The 18,972-nt window shown below is 37.4% G+C and overlaps 1 protein-coding gene across 3 annotated transcripts in view; it reads left to right on the forward strand.

Moving 5' to 3' along the window:
• Positions 1-18,972, forward strand: part of UNC80 (unc-80 homolog, NALCN channel complex subunit) — a 224,691-nt gene that overhangs the window by 143,549 nt on the left and 62,170 nt on the right. For all 3 annotated transcript variants that reach the window (XM_031936430.1, XM_023217231.2, XM_023217223.1), the window contains 8 exons: positions 2,600-2,786; positions 3,328-3,459; positions 8,258-8,401; positions 11,267-11,367; positions 12,365-12,451; positions 15,184-15,367; positions 17,396-17,490; positions 18,552-18,641. In XM_031936430.1, coding sequence (XP_031792290.1) covers positions 2,600-2,786; positions 3,328-3,459; positions 8,258-8,401; positions 11,267-11,367; positions 12,365-12,451; positions 15,184-15,367; positions 17,396-17,490; positions 18,552-18,641 — 1,020 coding nt within the window. The remainder of the gene's footprint in view (positions 1-2,599; positions 2,787-3,327; positions 3,460-8,257; positions 8,402-11,266; positions 11,368-12,364; positions 12,452-15,183; positions 15,368-17,395; positions 17,491-18,551; positions 18,642-18,972) is intronic.

Below are 18,972 nucleotides of genomic sequence, written 5' to 3' on the forward strand. Positions count from 1 at the left end.
GCTACTAAAAGCATTAGGCATTGATTTCTTGGCCAAAGGTAACCCTTTTGCCTCTGTTTATTACATAACGAACATACTCATTTAACCAGTAATATGTAAGCCAAGTTAATGACATTAGCCCTGAAAAAAATAAGAAAAAGAAGAGAGTTGGCAGCTATTTCCTTGTTTGAACCTTAGTTTATTCTTCATTTTGTCGATCATCAGTATCATCATCACAGACATCACTCTGAGACCCCTGCTCTCATCACTGCTAATGTGTAATAGACTCATAAATCAGAACACAGTCCATTTATAGACAAAAAACAAGAATATACACCTTTTGAAAACACTGATCTTCAAAATATGCCTTTTTCACCTGTTTAATAGTATTTTTCTAAATTACAAGAGTAATGTAGAAAATTCGGAAAATAAAGCAAAAATAGAAAAAAGAACACCTCTTTGCACAAATCTATCATTATTTCCTTGTATAAATTCCTATGGCATTTATGGCAATAATAAAATAATAACCATTAAAGGTTTTTGATGCATCTCACAAAATATCCCCAGAAAAGTCATATCACTTTGTCCTTATAGAGTAGAATTGAAAAGTATCTTATTAACTAGTGTTATTATTTTAATTGCCACTTTGAATGGCCAGAAACAACTTACTGTTTATTTTATTCATACTTCTTTGAAAAAATTAGTTGAATATATGAAATTAGTTTGAACATCTTTCCATATTACTCATAGCATTTCTAGGCATTTGTAGCTTCCTTTGGAGAACTGTCTTTTAAACTCTTTCCCATCACAGTATGCCTATTTTATTTTAATTCTACCTTAATCTCTGATGGTACCTTGCCGAAGGGAAATACACACCTGGTTCTTCTCCCACATGGGCAGTAATTTCAGCATCTGAACCACTAACATAAAGATCTTTGATTTTTCTCCTGAAGAGGTGATGGGTTCATCTGAGCTAGCCACAGTCTGTATCCCAAGCTCACTGCAGATTTGAAATCAAGTCCCTTGATTTTATATCCAGTTATCTTTCTCATTCCACAGTTCTTACCTTATGCCTTAATATAATAAACTAGCTTAGATACCTGGCTCTGAAAATGGATTGTACTAAAAATACAAAAATTAGCTGGGCATGGTGGCAGGTACTTGTAATCCCAGCTACTTGGGAGGCTGAGACAGGAGAATTGCTTGAACCCAGGAGGTGGAGGTTGCAGTGAGCTGAGGTTGTGCCACTGCACTCCAGTCTGGGTGACAAGAGCGAAACTCCATCTCAAAAAAATAAAAAATAAAAAGTAGAATAAAAATGCTCTCAACTGCTACTCTGTCATTCAACATAGGAAACCTTTAGTCTTATGTTAAGATCCTCCATAAAGGGATTGTCTACAAATGCAGCCCTGTAGAAGAGTGATCAACATCCCCTGCCTGTCTCTTAAACACTGTGTGACTAGAAGCCAACAAAGAGATGTGGAATTGCCATTGTGTATAAACATCACTTCAAGAGGTTAGAGAAGAACTCCAGTGATCATTTCTCTGCTCAGAGACCACTGATTCTGTCTTCAAAGCTCTTGGAGCTCTTGGAGCTTGTCTGGGCATAAGCGTCACGATTAAGACATGAATAGAATAGCTATTTTACAGTGAATCTTCTTTTCTTCATTGTTCCTGATCCTTCATCTATGGAGGAGTGAGTTTTTCTTAATATTTTTCCAGTATGCCTTAGCTACTGTTAGAGTCAGATTTTATATTCAACCTTAGTAACACTATCAGCTCTCATAATTTTCATTCCATAACTTTGTTTCTACAAATATTATTAAGTGTTTATAGTGTGACAGATACTTGAGCTACAGAAATGAAATAAGCCATATAACTAACTGGCTTATATGAGAGATCTCTTTCTTCCTCCTTTCCATGGTTCTGACTTTCAATTTTATTAACCTTATGAAATAAATGTCCCTCTTTTTTTTTTTTTGAGACAGGGTCTCTGTTGTCCAGGCTGGAGTGCAGTGGTGTGATCTCCACCTCCTGTGTTCAAGCAATTCTCATGCCTCAGCCTCCTGAGCTGCTGGGATTACAGGCATGTGCCACCACGCTCAGCTAATTTTTGTATTTTTAGTAGAGACGGGGTTTCACCATGTTGCCCAGGCTGGTCTCGAACTCCTCACCTCAAGTAATTCACCCACCTCAGCCTTCCAAAGTGCTAGGATTACAGACGTGAGCTACCACATCTAGCCTAAAATAAACGTCCTTTTAAAAACAGATCAAAAAATTCTAGAAAGAAATAGAGTACTTATAAATTTTATTTGATCTTAATATTTAAACAGGAAATCATTGATACCCCCCAAATCCTAAGATGAAATAGGATTCTTTCCAGAAATTATAGATGTTCTTGAAGAATCATTCTGATTGAATTTAAAAAAAAAAAATAGCTTAACTTTACGCAGCTTGGAAATTTGGTAAAAAGACAAATATCCTTGAAACTGGATCATGGGTATCCTAACATTTCCTGAGGACAAACTACTACATTTGTGTGATTCATTCGAACACTCTTTATGCCTGTGACCTTGCAGAAGAATTGCTATTAAATGAACTTGCCATTATGTCTCCGCAGAAATCCTTTTCAGCCCGGGCTGTGTCCCGCTCCCATCAAAGGGCGGAACACATCTTAAAGAACTTGCAGCAGGAGGAAGAAAAGAAACGTCTTGGTCGAGAAGCCAGCCTCATCACCGCCATCCCCATCACCCAGGAGGCTTGCTATGAGCCCACATGCACGCCCAGCTCAGAGCCGGAAGAAGAAGGTGCCCTCTGCACACAGGACTTCTTGGGGGGGCTGAGTCTCAGGGAAATAACGTGCTCTGAAATTAACATTGACAATTTTATGTGACACGAGGTGATATGCCCCCTTCCATCTCTCTCTCTCACTTCCTGACACTAACCAAACTTTCTGAAGTTTAGAGTTAACCATTTGCAGAGGCAGAGATTAGTTACATTAAATGAATGACTCGAGGAACTGCTGGATCCAGTAGGTGTATTAAAGTAAATGCAACCAATCTTTCAACCTTCACAAGTGCAGTTTGTCAGTTGGTATCAAAAAATGATGAATTAATCATTCTGAATTGAGTGATTCTCTGCCCTGCTTTTGTAAAAACTTCAGGGGATATTTTCTGTCTTTCCTCTGTAGAGCTTTTTTAATTTTCATTTTTCCTTTTCTAAGTACACTCAACATTATTTAAGCCTTATGGTCTGGGAGCAGTAAGCATTTGTGATACAAGAGCAATGTGATAATGATAACTGTTTTGTTATAAAGCCAAAGTTCACATTCCCCATTTTGTTTGCCAGTAGAAGAAGTCACCAATCTGGCATCCCGTCGACTGTCTGTGAGTCCATCCTGCACCTCCAGCACTTCCCACAGGAATTACTCCTTCCGCCGCGGGTCAGTCTGGTCAGTGCGTTCAGCCGTCAGTGCTGAAGGTGTGTCCTCATGCATACATTTTATTTCTCCTGACTTACGTGGTTTGAAACACTTCCTAGTTAATATCATTATCTCACTTGATTACACTGTCTTCATTAAATAACTTGTCTCATGACTTGACATTCTAAAAAAATTAGCATGGCATTCTTTAAAAAAATATTGTTGATTTACCTCAGCAATGTCATTTTTAAGTTGGCTCTATTTTAATTACATTGCATGTAATCATATTGCTGAGGGTTCAGAATACATTATTCTAGATAGTTAATAGTTTTCCACCTAGCTACAGTATATTACAACCAACTGGGAAGCTTACAAAAAAGTTCCAACCATACCTAAGACCAAATCAAAATCTCTGAGGGTAAGACCCATCAATGTTTTTAAAACCTCCTCAACTGATTTCAGTGTGTGTCCCTAGTTTTTGTTTTTGTTTTAATTTTAACCATCCCTGTGGGTGTAAAGTGGTAACTCAATGTGATTTTTATTTGCACCTCCCTAATGACAAACGATATGGAGCATCTTTTCATATGCTTATTGACCATGTGTGTATCTTCTTTGTAAAAGTGTTCATTCAATCTTTTGTCCACTTTAAATTGGGGAATTTGTCTTTTTTTTTTTTTTTTTTTTTGAGATGGAGTCTCGCTCTGTCGCCCAGGCTGGGGTGCAGCGGTGCAATCTCGGCTCACTGCAAGCTCTGCTGCCTTCACTCCATTCTCCTGCCTCAGCCTCCCAAGTAGCTGGGACTACAGGCACCCGCCACCACACCTGGCTAATTTTTTTGTACTTTTAGTAGAGATGGGGTTTCACCATGTTAGCCAGGATGGTCTCAATCTCCTGACCTCATAATCCACCCGCCTCAGCCTCCCAAAGTGCTGGGATTACAGGCTTGAGCCGCTGCGCCGGGCCCAGCAATTTGTCTTTTAACTGTTAAATTATAAGAACTATTTATACATTCTGTATATAAGTCACTTATCAGATATATGATTTGCAAATATTGTCTCCCATTTCGTAGTTTGTCTTTCTACTTTCTTCACTTGATCTTAGCCAAAAGGCTGAGAAGCAAGTGTCTTTTTTACTTTCTTAAAGGTAACTTTGAGGCACACAAGTTTTTTATTTTAATTAAGTCCAATGTGTGTGTTTTTTCTTTTGTCATTTGTGCTTTTAGTATCATATCTAAGAAACAATTGTCTAATCCAAGGTCGCAAAGATTTACTCCTATGTTTTCTCCTAAGAGTTTTAGCATTTATATTTAGGTGTGTGATCAACTTTGAGTTAATATTTGTTATGTTATGAGTTAGAATTTTGCATTTAGATAACTAGTTGTCCCAGCACTATTTATAGAAAAGACTATTCTTCTTGAATTTTCTTGGCACCTTTGTCAAAAATCAATTGAACATGAATGTAGTAGTATATTTACAGTCTTTCATTTCTGTTTTACTGATCTGTATGTCAATCCTTCTCTCAATACCATGAAATCTTGATATGCAGATATTTGTGTAATTATGTCTTTCTGATTGATTATTTTATCATTATAACATGCTCTGTTTTGCCTGTGGTAAAAATTTTTCACTTACAGTATACTTTTTCTAATGTTAACATAGATACTCCACATCATTTTTTATTGCTGTCTGTATGGCGTATCTTCTTTCATCCTTTTCTTTCATCTTATTTGTGTCTTTAAAACTAAATTATGTCTCTTAGAACATAACAGTTGATTCATATTTGTTTGTTTTTATCCATTCTGCTAATTTTGCCTTTTGTTTATTTAGTCAGTTTACATTTATTGCAGTTTTGGATAAGGTAAGATTTATGTCTGCTATTTTAATATATAAGATATGCCATGTGAAAGACATAGTTTTATTTATACCTTTATCTTATAACTTTATAAGATAATATGTTTTATATAAAATATATAACAGTATATTAAAATAAAACATATTTATAATAGCTGACAAAATCTTTGTCTAGTAAGTCCAACATTTAAGCTTCCTCAGGGTTAGTTTATGTTGACTGCTTTTATTTCTGTATATAGGCAATATTTTCCTGGTTTCTTATATGTCTCATAACTTTTATTGAAAAATGGACAATTTAAATTATATAATGTGGCAACTCTGCAAATCAAATGTCCCCCTTTCCTCATGAGGGTTTTTTGTTGTTATCGTGTTGCTATTTGTTTGTTTAGTAACTTTCCTTGACTAATTTTGTAAAGTCCCTAAGCTTTGTTGAGTATGAGCGCTGAAATCCCCACTTGGTTGCATTAGTGGTCAGGTAATGATTAGACAGAGATTTTAAGTGCCTCAAACTAATAAGTCTTCCAGGTCTTCCAACCTTTACTGAGGACCACTTTGGATGTGTTGAGGCACATCTTCAGTGTTCCAGTAGTTTAAAACTCTGCCTTAGCCTTCATTTTCGTACTTTCTGTTTGTGTAGAGCTTCAAGGTTAGCTAAACATGAGAGATCAGGAATTTCTCAGGTCTTTCCTGGGCATGTGCACAACCTTGTACATATGTACAGCCATCTAGATACCCAGGAATATGTCAGTGATTTGCAAGCCCCCTAGAAATCTCATTCCCTAGATTTCCCTTTTAAGTTTTTTGTCAGTCTCCAGCTTCTCCCAACTGATATGAACACCTCAGACAGCTACGATGTTAAGTAATTGTTGCTGATTTTTTCTCTTTTTTTTGTAAATGCCCTGGGGATAAAGCTATGTGCACTAAGTAAGCTTTGAGTCAAGCTAAATAAAGACAAATCCTGTGAATAGGGATTTTCCATGGGGTTCTAGATAGGTCAAGTCGTGACAATTCTCTGGTGTTGAGGCTTTTAGGGAGCCCCAAAACTGCTCTGCCCATCCTGTGGCTACTAGGCTGCTGGTTTTCACAGCTACAATGGTTGCAAGGTTGTCGATTTTCAAGGTTCCTAAGGACCTAGGAAGAGGGAGAGATGAGTAGGGAAAGTTAAAATGCCAGAAATACTACTGGTCTTACCGAGAGTTTACCTTTCTTTTTCCTTTTTTTTTTTTTGTTTGTTTTTTTAATACATGCTCCTCAAATAGTTCCAAGCTTTTGGTTAATTTTGAAAGCTCCGAAAAAAAGTGTATTTCACAGTGTTCTCATTGTTTTTATGGAGGAACAGGTTTCAGGGATCTATACTCCACTGTTCCAGAAGTGCTTGGCCCACTATATCTATATACATTTTTAAAGATTTCCATATGCATCTACTATGACTCTGTGTCCGGAATTTATTCCTTCCGGTGGGTTCTTGGTCTTGCTGACTTCAAGAATGAAGCTGCAGACCTTCACAGTGAGTACAGCTCATAAAGGTAGTGCAGACTCGAAGAGTGAGCAGCAGCAAGATTTATTGGGAAGAGTGAAAGAACAAAGCTTCCACAGTGTGGAAGGGGACCCTAGTGGGTTGCCGCTGCTGGCTCAGGTGGCCAGCTTTTATTCCCTTATTTTACTTTATTCCAGCTTTTATTCCCTTATTTGGCACCACCCACATCCATTGGTCCATTTTACAGAGCACTGATTGGTCCATTTTACAGAGTGCTGATTGGTCCATTTTACAGAGTGCTGATTGGTGCATTTACAATCCTTTAGCAAGACACAGAGTGCTGATTGGTGCGATTTTACAGAGTGCTGATTGGTACGTTTACAATCCTTTAGCTAGACACAGAGTGCTGATTGGTGCAATTGTACAGAGTGCTGATTGGTGCATTTACAATCCTTTAGCTAGACACAAAAGTTCTCCAAGTCCCCATCCAACCCAGAAGGTCAGCTGGCTTCACCTCTCAAAGCCAGAACTGAGAATGACAGTATAAGTCTCTTACCCTCTAGTCCATAGGCCTTCTAAAATCCCAAATAGTCATGTAAGTTTTAATATGAGAATCAAACACTCACAGTTCTTTAGTGCTTTAGAAAAATGACATGTATATTTTCATATTAATAAGCTGTTAAATACCTTTTCTACCTTCCTCGCCTACTAAATCTAAACTTTTTCGTTTATTCCTATGTGCAATTATATTTATTATTAATTTGTTATTGTATTTATCAATGAGGATGAAAACATTAATATGAGTGGGCTATGTCGTTCTTATCCTAAATGCGTGTGTGTTTTCTTCTACCCTATATTACTGCTTACCATCTTGCACACACTCACATGCACACAACCAGTTGCATCTACGAAAAATGTCTTAGTCTCTGCTTAGAATTTTATCTTCATTGATTTAACATTGTGAGCTGATCCACATGTCCCAGAATGTCTGTGCTTTGCTTCTCTACCAAACAAGAATAGTGGTACCTGGAAAGTGGGCTGGTTTTTTTGTTTGTTATAAAATGAAGACGCACTTTGTGTAATGTCATCTTTTTTAAAATGTTGGCATTTTCTCATTGGTAGGATTATGCTATTAAATAAGTAGGCCTTGAACTGAGAAATGTTGCATTAAAATTACATTACTGAGGCCAGATGCAGTGGCTTATGCCTGTAATTTCAGTACTTTGGGAGGTGGAGGTGGGAGGATTGCTTGAGCCCAGGAGTTCAAGACTGACCTGGGCAACATAGTGAGGACTCATCTCTACAAAAAATAAAAAAATTACATGTGGTGGCACACCTGTATGGTCCCAGCTACTCTGGAGGCTGAGACAGGAGGATCTCTTGAGCCCAAGAAGTCGAGGCTGCAGTGAGCAGTGATCATGCCACTGCACTCCAGCCTGGGTGACAGAGTGAGACCCTGTCTCAAAACAACAACAACAACAAAGAATTACATTACTGAGAAAAGCACCCTGATTTTGTCTCCCATTTTAGATGAGGAACATACCACTGAACACACGCCAAACCACCATGTGCCTCAGCCGCCACAAGCAGTGTTCCCAGCATGCATCTGTGCGGCAGTACTTCCCATTGTTCATCTGATGGAGGATGGTGAGGTGCGGGAAGATGGAGTAGCAGGTACAGTTTTGAACAGTTGGATCATCAGTGATATTCTTAAGCTGTTTATCTGATAGAAGACAGTAGGTTGCTTTTAAACACATTATCTACTGACCACATGTTGAACTGTTTTATGCGTGTATTATAATTACAGATTTGCAACATACTGTGCTAACACTATCACTCTCTCCACTTCCTTCTTCCTCTACTTTTATGGCCAAAAAAATTGCATTTAAAATAGGTAGTTGGGTCCAGGAACATTGTTTGTGACCAGAGAACAGAACACTAATTTGGCCACACAGAAATCAAACAGTCACTTTTAGCTATTAACTTGACATCACTAATACCATCTCTCTTATGTGATTACCTTTCCAGATGTACTAACTACCAGAAAGAATAATTGCAAAACGAAACAATAAACTAAGGGAAAACATGAGTAATATTTGTGACGACAAAGGTTAATTTCTTAACATTACATTTAGAAAAGCTCTTATAACTCAGTCATAATTTTAAAAAACCCCATTAGAAAAATGGGCAAAGGATATAAGCAGGCAATCCAATAGCCAGTAACACCTGGAAACAACATCGTTGTTTAAAACAATAACTAAATCTTACATTTCGGCTACAAAGTTGGCAAAGATTATTTTAAATGAAAATATCTATTGCTGGCGAAAAAGCAAGGGAAAGAGCATCCTCATACTTTGCTGATGAAGTATAAAACTCTGTACAAGCATTCTATAACAGAGTTTCATGATATGTATCAAAAACCTTAAAAGTGTGAAAAACTTTTGACACAGATCTGGCTTCTAGCAATTTCCTGACATTCATGAGGGCTGTATAAAGGACGTTGTACATTGATCATTATTTAAAATTAAAAAAAAATTTAGAAAGACTATAAATCCCTAATCATAGTTAATCATAGTACCTCCATATGATAACATTCCGTGAACACTGGAATTGCATTCTAGATGAATATTAATATAAAAAGTGTTAATATATTGCTAAGTAAAAAACCAAATACCAACGAATATTTTCTATATATAGTACTATTTTAAAATACATGTAAGTAGAGTGGGAATGGTGGCTCATGCTTGTAATCCCAGAACTTTGGGAGGCCGAGGCAGGCGAATCGCTTGAGACCAGGAGTTCGAGACCAGCCTGGCCAACATGGCAAAACCCGGTCTCTGCTAAAAATACAAAAACTAGCCAAGCGTGGTGGCACATGCCTGTAATCCCAGCTACTCATGAGGCTGAGGCAGGTGAACTGCTTGAACCTGGAAGGTGGAGGTTGCAGTGAGCCGAAATCGCACCACTGCACTTCAGCCTGGGCAACAAAGTGAGACTCCATCTCAAAAAAATAAAATAAAAGAATGCATGTAAGTATATGTTTCATGTATGTGAAAGGACGTACTCCAAACTGTTAATAATTGTTTCTGTGGCGAGTGGACTTCCCAGTCTTATTTTTCTCTTTGCATTTTTTTTATATTTTTCATGTTTTAAGCATGAAACTGCCTTACTTAAGCAATGAAAATAAAAATAATATGAGCATTTTAAAGTTTTAATTGATACATAGTAATTGTACATATTTATGGGGTACAGTGATATTTCAATACCTGTATACAATGTGTAATGATCAAATCATGGTAATTAGCATATCCTTCACCTCAAATAGCATTTCTTTGTGTTAGGAACACTCACAATTCTCTCTTCTAGCTATTTGAGAATATAGAATAAATTACTGTTACCTATAGTCACCCTCCAGTGCTAAAGAACGCTGGAACTTATTCCTGCTATCTAGCTGTAATTTCGTATCCATTGACCAACCTTTCCTATGCCTCCCTCCTGCCTCCCCTTCCTAGCCTCAAGTTAGCACTATTCTACTCTCTACTTCTGAGAGATCAACTTATTTAGCTTCTACAAAGAGTGAAAACATGCGGTATTTATTTTTCTGTGCCTGGCTTATTTCACATGTAAAGGTATTTTTGCAATCAATTTCAACCTGAGAAAAACTCACACCTATTTTAATTAGTTATAGAGACACATGAAAGCTACAGCTCTGGATTTATATTTTTGTTAATATTATTTATACGTCCTTTAACTTTAATTGCATGTTTTGTTTCTGAATCAAAAATTGGTATCATTTATTTGAAATAAATTTATGCTAAATTCTGTATTCCTACTTTTGAAAACCAATGGATTTGGGAAACAACGTTCAAACTAAAGACCATTCGGTGTTTACTGGCCCTCTTTTTTACCCATCTGCTTTCTTAGTCTGGGCACTTCTAGACAATCTTAGCCTGACCACTTTCCCCACGGAAGTAGCACTTTCTTTCTCATTAGGATTAATTATTTATTCTTAAGACTTCCTCATTAGAAGTGAGAACCTAATTGTTACTGGCTCAACTACTTTATCTTGCTGAAGGAGATACTGTTTGAAGTATTCATGTGTACAGAAAAAAAAAAAATCCCTAATTCATATGCATTCTAAACCAAAACATATTTTCAAAAACCAAATAGTCCTTCACAGTTTCTCCATAAAATAAACAATAAAATATGACTGCAATTTAATAAGTGCTTCCTACTGCTATTATTGGGGTGATTTCCACAACAAATACAATTGCATATATTCACAGAGATATTCTTTGTGAAAGCATTGCTGATACCAGAAGACAACTCCTACACTTTTTGGTAACCTGTTCTTTACATATGAAAATGTTCAGAGACAACAACGAAGAGAACAAATATCTACCTTTCAAAAGAGAAAAGAGTTCACAGAGCCTTTTTAAGGCAAAAAGGAGAGACTAAAGCTTGTAATTTGTCAAATACTTTATCTCATAGACTTATCTCCATTTAAGACAAATGTTCAACTTTCTTTCTCTTCTGAAGTGAGTGCTGTGGCTCAACAAGTCTTATGGAACTGTCTAATTGAAGATCCATCAACAGTTCTTCGACATTTTCTGGAAAAACTGACCATCAGCAATAGACAAGTAAATTCCTCTTCCTTTTTAGTGTAGCTCTGTGGCTACAAGTGTGAACACTGTTAAAATCATGCAAAGAACTTTATAGTGCAGTGCATGCAACTCAGTGCCCTCCAATACACAGCCAATAAGTACTTTTTAAATAATGATAATGATGAGCAATACTTAATTGTTGTTTTCTTTTTAATTTCTCCATTAATTCATGTTTCTATGTATGTATGTTACATTGCTAGTGAGGATCCTAAAATACTGCAAGATTAAATTAAGTATAATGTTCTTACTATTGAGTACCTTCATTGAATTCTGATTGCTTGGCAATCTGATACAGGTATGATTATTAGAATATGTTAAAATTTTTCATTAACCAAAATCCTGATTTGTCAGACCACCCTGTAAGAAGATCATGCCAAATAAAAGTAGTTTTCCAAGCAATGGCAAAATACAGCGATGATTAAAAATTTTTTGTTCATTTATATGCTACAGTCATATTCACTGGAAGGTTAAGTGTAGTTTCTGAAAGGTAATGTTAATTACAGACATTTCAATCTATCCTCTCGTAACCTCTCTCTTTCTCTTTGACTCAAAATCTAGAAAGCAGAATTAGGAAGTTCACAAAAACCTGATTTGTTTAATGATTTTTCAACATAGGTCCTCCTCACATTCCCATCATATCAGGCTACCATGGCCAAAAGAGTTAACTAAATATACAACTTTCCTGTGACTTGCCTGTGACCTACACACACAGTGTCAATTTAAAAAGAACAGAGTCGTTTACTGCTCAGTGATTTTTATGTGTTAGCTCCTAGGAGAAAGGTGTTCCAGATGGTTTAAATACTACTTAACAAGTATCACCTATACTATATGAAAATCTTGAACATAATTAAAATCAATATGTGGGCAAAAGTAAGAAAAATCCCTCCCCCAATCCCGAATTTTTAAGAAGTTAATTTTATTTTCTACAGCATGGCAGCTGAAGGAAACATTAAAAATTCCGTTCTTCTTTCAGGATGAGTTAATGTACATGCTGCGCAAACTTCTCTTGAATATTGGAGACTTTCCTGCTCAGACATCTCACATCCTATTCAACTATTTGGTGAGTTATAAATGTTCATTTCCAATTACGAAGCAGCACCATGATGAAAAGGTCTTAGGAGATTTTTTTTTCAATAAATTTCCATTAATTACATCACTAAAGGCAAATTCTGGGCAACTAAATTCACCTACGCTTCCCTATACTTCCTGTGTAGGGAAGCCCCTGCCCGGCATACTCTTTGGCATATGGAGGGCAGTCAATATACATGTCAGTTTCCTCTCTGTCTTCCTTTAGCAATATATAACTTCCTTATGTTTGTTGTTTATTTTGGTTTTCTGTTGAGAAAACGTGTTCTTTTAGTATTTTTTCCTCTTTTCCTATCTGTGTTTAAACACACACACACACACACACACACACACACACACACAGATGCAACTGTTGTCCTAGATGGAAAGTTTCTGTGTATGTATTTTTTCATGGCAACTGTCTGTGACAGTTTTAACTGCCCTGGCTGTTCTTTCCTGATCCTCGGAGACTTACCAATTTCTTCACGTTCTTTTTGTAAACCCCAAATGAATATGCAGTTTGGGAGCTAGAACCTGATGACTGCTCCTTGAAACTGCCCCTTAATCCAGGCAGACCAATAGCCAAATTAGTGTCTGTGCTGGGCATACTCCTTCAGTTATCCATATGCATGTGCATCCCTAGCAGGGTGATAAATTTAACTCACACCACAACCCCCATGTGCAGAGAACATTTGTAATTCCTTTCTATTGTCTAAGACTAATTTGGTCATCTTCCTCCTGAGTGTCTACTTGCTGGTTGCCAAGGGAAAAAATATGAATAAATGTCCAATCCAGATTTAAGTTCAGACCAGTACCAAAACATAAACAGTACTTTTTGGTGGTTCTCAGTCTCTCTTGGATAAAAATGCATAGTCTCTAGGAATTCTCCCTCCTTCCCACTGCTTTTGTCTCTATAGCTATGTCGAGTTAGGGAGAAAAAAGACCTTTGTTCCACATCTTACCCCTTGCATTTTATCTGGGTCGTTCGTTTGTGAGACCATGTTCTTTGGCTGGTTGCTGGATGGGCACAAACTCAAGCCCATGGCTACTATCACTCAAAGCCTGTCTGCTCCTGGAAGTGTTTGCCGGGAGACTCAACCTCCCCTCAGCTTCTTTGGGTGCTTTACACCCCCTGACTTCTTGCCATGAGTCCCATATGGCTATAACATAGGAAGTCCACTAGCTACAGCAACCCGCTCAGTGACAACAGCCTATGGCCGTTCTATCTGGAAAGCTTTCCAGCCAAACATCCACTACTTCTGGGTTCTGTCTACACCATACAAAAACCAAAGGTGGATTTGGAAAGCGAAATGTTAGGGCCTCCCTCAGTTTAAGTGTGTGCCCTGATAAATTTACAGTGCATCCAGGTTGGTATGGAAAGACCCCAAACAGGGACTGGAGGCGAGCGTGCTTTCAGTGTTTCTTTTGCTTGTCCATATACCTGCCTCTTCCCCCAGGTCACTGAATAGGAGAAATGCTTGTTCTCCTCCATCGTTTAGCTCCGCAACAAAAATATTTTTAAAAGAGCTTGATGCCCAGATAGTTTTAATAGAAATAAATCTCCAAATGCTCAACTTACAGATACGCATGAACACTTGCTGAGTAAATCTGCCATCTCAACCATCATTCTAGTGCACACAAGGAAGACCCACCCCATCGTCCCAGAGATTACCAGGCTGCACTGACAGGCATGTAGGTTGGAGAAAGAATCTGAATTCTATGTTATTAATAGTTTTAAGAAATTGACTTTTCTGATTGATCAATGCACTTTAACCCATAGGACTTTCTATCCGGTCCTATGTTTTATAAATTTCTATTAAGGGTGAGAGTTGGCCCTTCTTAGGGTGTCCAGCATTTAGAACACCAAAACAAATTAGGTTTGCCACTCTGATTCTTTCAACACAACTAGAAAGTTTTCCAGGACTACAAAATTTTTGAAGAAACAGTGGCTAAAACACACAAGAAAAAAAAAAATTTACACTATTTCTTTCTGAATATTTGCACATTATTGAATAAGATAATTGAAACTTATTTCATCAACTATTCCAATTATAGTCAATCCTCATCTTATTTCAATGTATAGAATGGTGAACATATTCTACCTCCTATTAATAAAAAATAAATTTCGAATGAGGCATGTTAGATGTCAACTTTAAAAGGTGCAAAAGGGCACACAGTTTTTCAAAATTACATTAGAAGATATGCAAACAACCCAGCTGGTAAAATAATGTGCACAACAAACCTCATAACATATTTACCTATGTAACAAACCTGTGCATGTACCCCTAAATTTAAAAAAAAAAAAAAGACACACAAAAATTTTGAAGTTCACCAACTCAGCCAAGCAGAGTGCTCTTAGCTTTGAGACTATTAGACATAATCCAAGCTGCTAATAGTGCTTGCGCAAACTTCATACACAGATGAATTTTGGATGGCCTAAGTACCTAGCTACCAAGTGACATGATGCCTGGGTGGGGGGCGGGGGGAATGGTCTGCTTTTTTCTTAAGAATTTGCCATTTTAGTGATATATGAAAATATGCAGCAGCCTGTGTGGTCAGTTTTCCAGTTATGCCCTCTCCCGGTAACGCTGAAGGTGTTACAGAAGCATTTGAACGGAGAATACGAAGGCACAGAAGATTGAGTTTAAAACAAGAAAAGCTAAGGAAATGAGAATGTGAGCTCAGGATTATTGTGGCTTTGTGAATTCTTCTCATCCTGACTTCTAGGTAGGATTAATCATGTACTTTGTGCGGACTCCCTGCGAGTGGGGGATGGATGCCATTTCAGCCACCCTGACATTCCTGTGGGAGGTGGTGGGTTACGTGGAGGGCCTCTTCTTCAAGGATCTCAAGCAGACAATGAAGAAGGAGCAGTGCGAGGTGAAGCTCCTGGTGACCGCTTCAATGCCAGGTAAGCCACTAGTACTTTTTAGTAACATAACTTAAAAAAAAAAATTATAAATAGTCCTTTGAAAGACTAAGAGGCTCGTTCATTCATGAGAAAATTTTCAGAGTCCTAGCCCCCAGTATTGAGTGCTTCAAAGAATTTTTGTTTAATATAATCAGAGGAAATACAATAGACCCTTTAAAAAGTCAGCGGTTGCCAGCTGAAAAGGGAGACTCAGAACTGAGATCCGCATGAATCAGTCCTTGAAGGGCTGCCAAGGTTGAAGATTTATTTAAGTCTATCGCAGAGAGCCAGCTGAACTGAAAGCTTTTTTGAGTGAATTTTTGGCAGTGCAAGGAGAATAATATTGTTTGTATGGCATGGACTCCAGTTCTTTGTAAACTCCATGAGAGAAGGCTTTATGAAAAACTGGAAAAGGGGAAAGCAGGAAGAAGGAGCATTACAAAAGAACATGAAGCGTGATGTAAACTCAAGATACGGTTCCTTTTCACTTCAGATAGCTTGTTTTGCCTTAAGACAAAGATTTTGACAATCCCTTTATCCTTGTGCAGTGACTAAGAAAATTTGAGATGATACATGTATTGAAATAAAAGTGAAAGACAGAATTATGTAGAGATGAGAACACAGGTTCTTGCAGCAAAGAAGCCTGTGTTTAAATCATAGCACTGTCATTTATTAGTCACATAACTAGTATTAACTGTGAAGAAGTACATCATTTCTCAAAGCTTTCTTTCCTTGTGTATAAAATAGGGATATAATTCATACTTCACGATTGTGAGGAATAAATGAGTTGAGATATGTGAAATACTTGCTGCCATACCTGGCTTATGATAAATATTCAATAAATGATAATTGTGTATGTATACGTTCTGTAGATTATCCAAAAAAAGTGATCAGTTTTTATTATAGCAAAGAAACTCCTATTTTTAACATACTTAAAGACAACTCACTAAAAGTCAATGTATATCATAATGTTCACAAAGATTTATAATTAATGAATGAAGTAGAATAAATATTGTCTCAATCAGCCAAGAAGAATACAGAAAATGTAGCTTTAAGCTACATTTCAAGTACTTGTTTTGGTTTTGCTAATATCTCTGTCTATATTTTCTTTTTTTTTTTTTTTTTTTTTTTTGAGACGGAGTCTCGCTCTGTCGCCCAGGCTGGAGTGCAGTGGCCAGATCTTGGCTCACTGCAAGCTCCGCCTCCCGGGTTTACACCATTCTTCTGCCTCAGCCTCCCAAGTAGCTGGGACTACAGGCGCCCGCCACCTCGCCCGGCTAGTTTTTTGTATTTTTTAGTAGAGACGGGGTTTCACCGTATTAGCCAGGATGGTCTCGATCTCCTGACCTCGTGATCCGCCCGTCTCAGCCTCCCAAAGTGCTGGGATTACAGGCTTGAGCCACCGCGCCCGGCCTCTGTCTATATTTTCTTAACCTTTATTGCCTGGTCACATCATCTAGAAAACAGGGATGTATTACTTGTTGCAATGCTTGAGGTTTGAAGTCTAACTCTTCCACTAAATAAATATGTCTCAAGTTATTCCATTTCTCTTTTTCCTCATTTGTAAGATAAAAATCAGAATACCCACATCATGGGGTTGCTGTGAGATTTAAATACAATTATGCATGTAAAAGACAGGTAGAAGTATTGGGAACTTGGCCGAGCGTGGTGGTTCACTCCTGTAATCCCCGCACTTTGGGAGGCTAAGGCTGGTGACTTGCTTGAGGTCAGGAGTTTGAGACCAGCCTGGGCAACATGGCGAAACCCTGTCTCTACTAAAAATAAAACTTTTTAAAAAGTATTGAGAACTCCATACCTATCACTTTTAATAAGTGAATATATTTAAAATATATATGTATTAATATTAAACTTCCAGATTAAAAATAAATAAAAAATGTAACTATGAATTAAGTATTGTAATTAACAGTAAAATCATGAGATTATTGTTAATATTTTAATGCTTTATGCTTTAAAATACAAATTTTCCTATAGCAAAAGTCAGTTTATTATTCTTTTTATCTTTCGTAGGTACTAAAACCTTGGTAGTTCATGGACAGAATGAGTGCGATATCCCAACCCAGTTACCAGTCCATGAAGACACTCAATTTGAAGCCCTGTTGAAGGTAGGAATGACTTTTAACAGAAATAATTTTTTTAAGGACAATGCTATGGCCACCTCATTGAAGATTCATTTTAGAATAAAATGGCATTTTTCTATCTTTCAATGGATGTATGCATTTCTTTACTCTTCTAAAATCTGCCCCACTATTATTCCCTTATGCTATTTCCTTCCATAATTTTCCCCACTTCTACTGACTTTAGTCCGTAAACTCTCAGTAATCTGATTTTCAGGAACACAGTTCTGGGCCAAGATGTAAGTAGAAGAGACCTCTGGAAAAAAATCAACTTTTCCAAACTCCTGCATCTTATTTCAGTGGAAAGGGTCATTACTGCTCCTTTTGGCTTCACTCAGACATCTCCAGAGAATTTCTAAGGCCCAACTTCAACAACTACTCCATTTCTATACTCATGATGAATGGTGGGATAGCAGGAAGGCAAACAGAGTACATTCAAACGCTGCCTTCACCACAACCAGTGTGACCTAAATCAAGTGATAGGACTTCTCTAGTCTCAGTTTCATTTTCAACAGTACTGAGATACTGGTTCAGGTTATACAAGTTATCTATACCTAGTATATACTATATAATGTGCACAGTGCATGGTAGCTTATATTATTCCTAAATGTTTCTCTAAACATGCTTTCTTCCTGATGCTGAGACCAGTAGGTGCCGCTGTTCCTCCACAGTCCATCACTCGGTCTGATTTATAATTGTACGTCTTGGACACTATGAGAGCAGATGGTTTATATCACATTATCAGTCTTTATGGTACCATTCTTTGGATAACGCTGTGTGGGTATATATGCAGCCATGGTGTGTGTGTGTGTGTGTGTGTATATGTGTGTGTGTGTGTATACACATATACACACACACATATCTAGTGTATACAGTTTATATAAGACACACACATGTCTAATGTATACAATTTATGTAAGGCATAAATATATATATAATCCTCGTAAGAGGTTACCTTGTTTTTTCGAAATTTGTATCTGTCAGCTTACTACCTAGGACATAATATCTTCCTGGTAAACATTTAGTAAAATTTGTTGCTATTGTTCTAGGAGTGTCTGGAGTTTTTTAACATCCCAGAATCCCAGTCAACACATTATTTTCTTATGGATAAACGATGGAACCTTATTCACTACAATAAGGTGAGACACCAGTAATGACATCCCTGTTGAGTTGTGCCAAAGACTTATCATGCCTACCTGAGGGTGGCTCATAATCAGGGAGGCATCGCTGTTTAGAAGGTAATAGTATGACCACCTGGGTCACACCATCCTACTATCAGTGGGGCTTTTGACTGGCAACTTCACCTTTCTACCCTTCGGTTTTCTTTTGTGTAAAATGAAGGTAATGATAATGGTGTCCATGCTAGAGCATTTGTAATAGTTAAATGAGATAAGCTAGACGAGACACTTAGTTATTGATCATTATTACATGAAAAATTACGTTGCCCATATAATACCTGTGTGTGTCTAT

Source organism: Piliocolobus tephrosceles, chromosome 11 (assembly GCF_002776525.5).
Source record: "Piliocolobus tephrosceles isolate RC106 chromosome 11, ASM277652v3, whole genome shotgun sequence".
NCBI lineage: Eukaryota > Metazoa > Chordata > Mammalia > Primates > Cercopithecidae > Piliocolobus > Piliocolobus tephrosceles.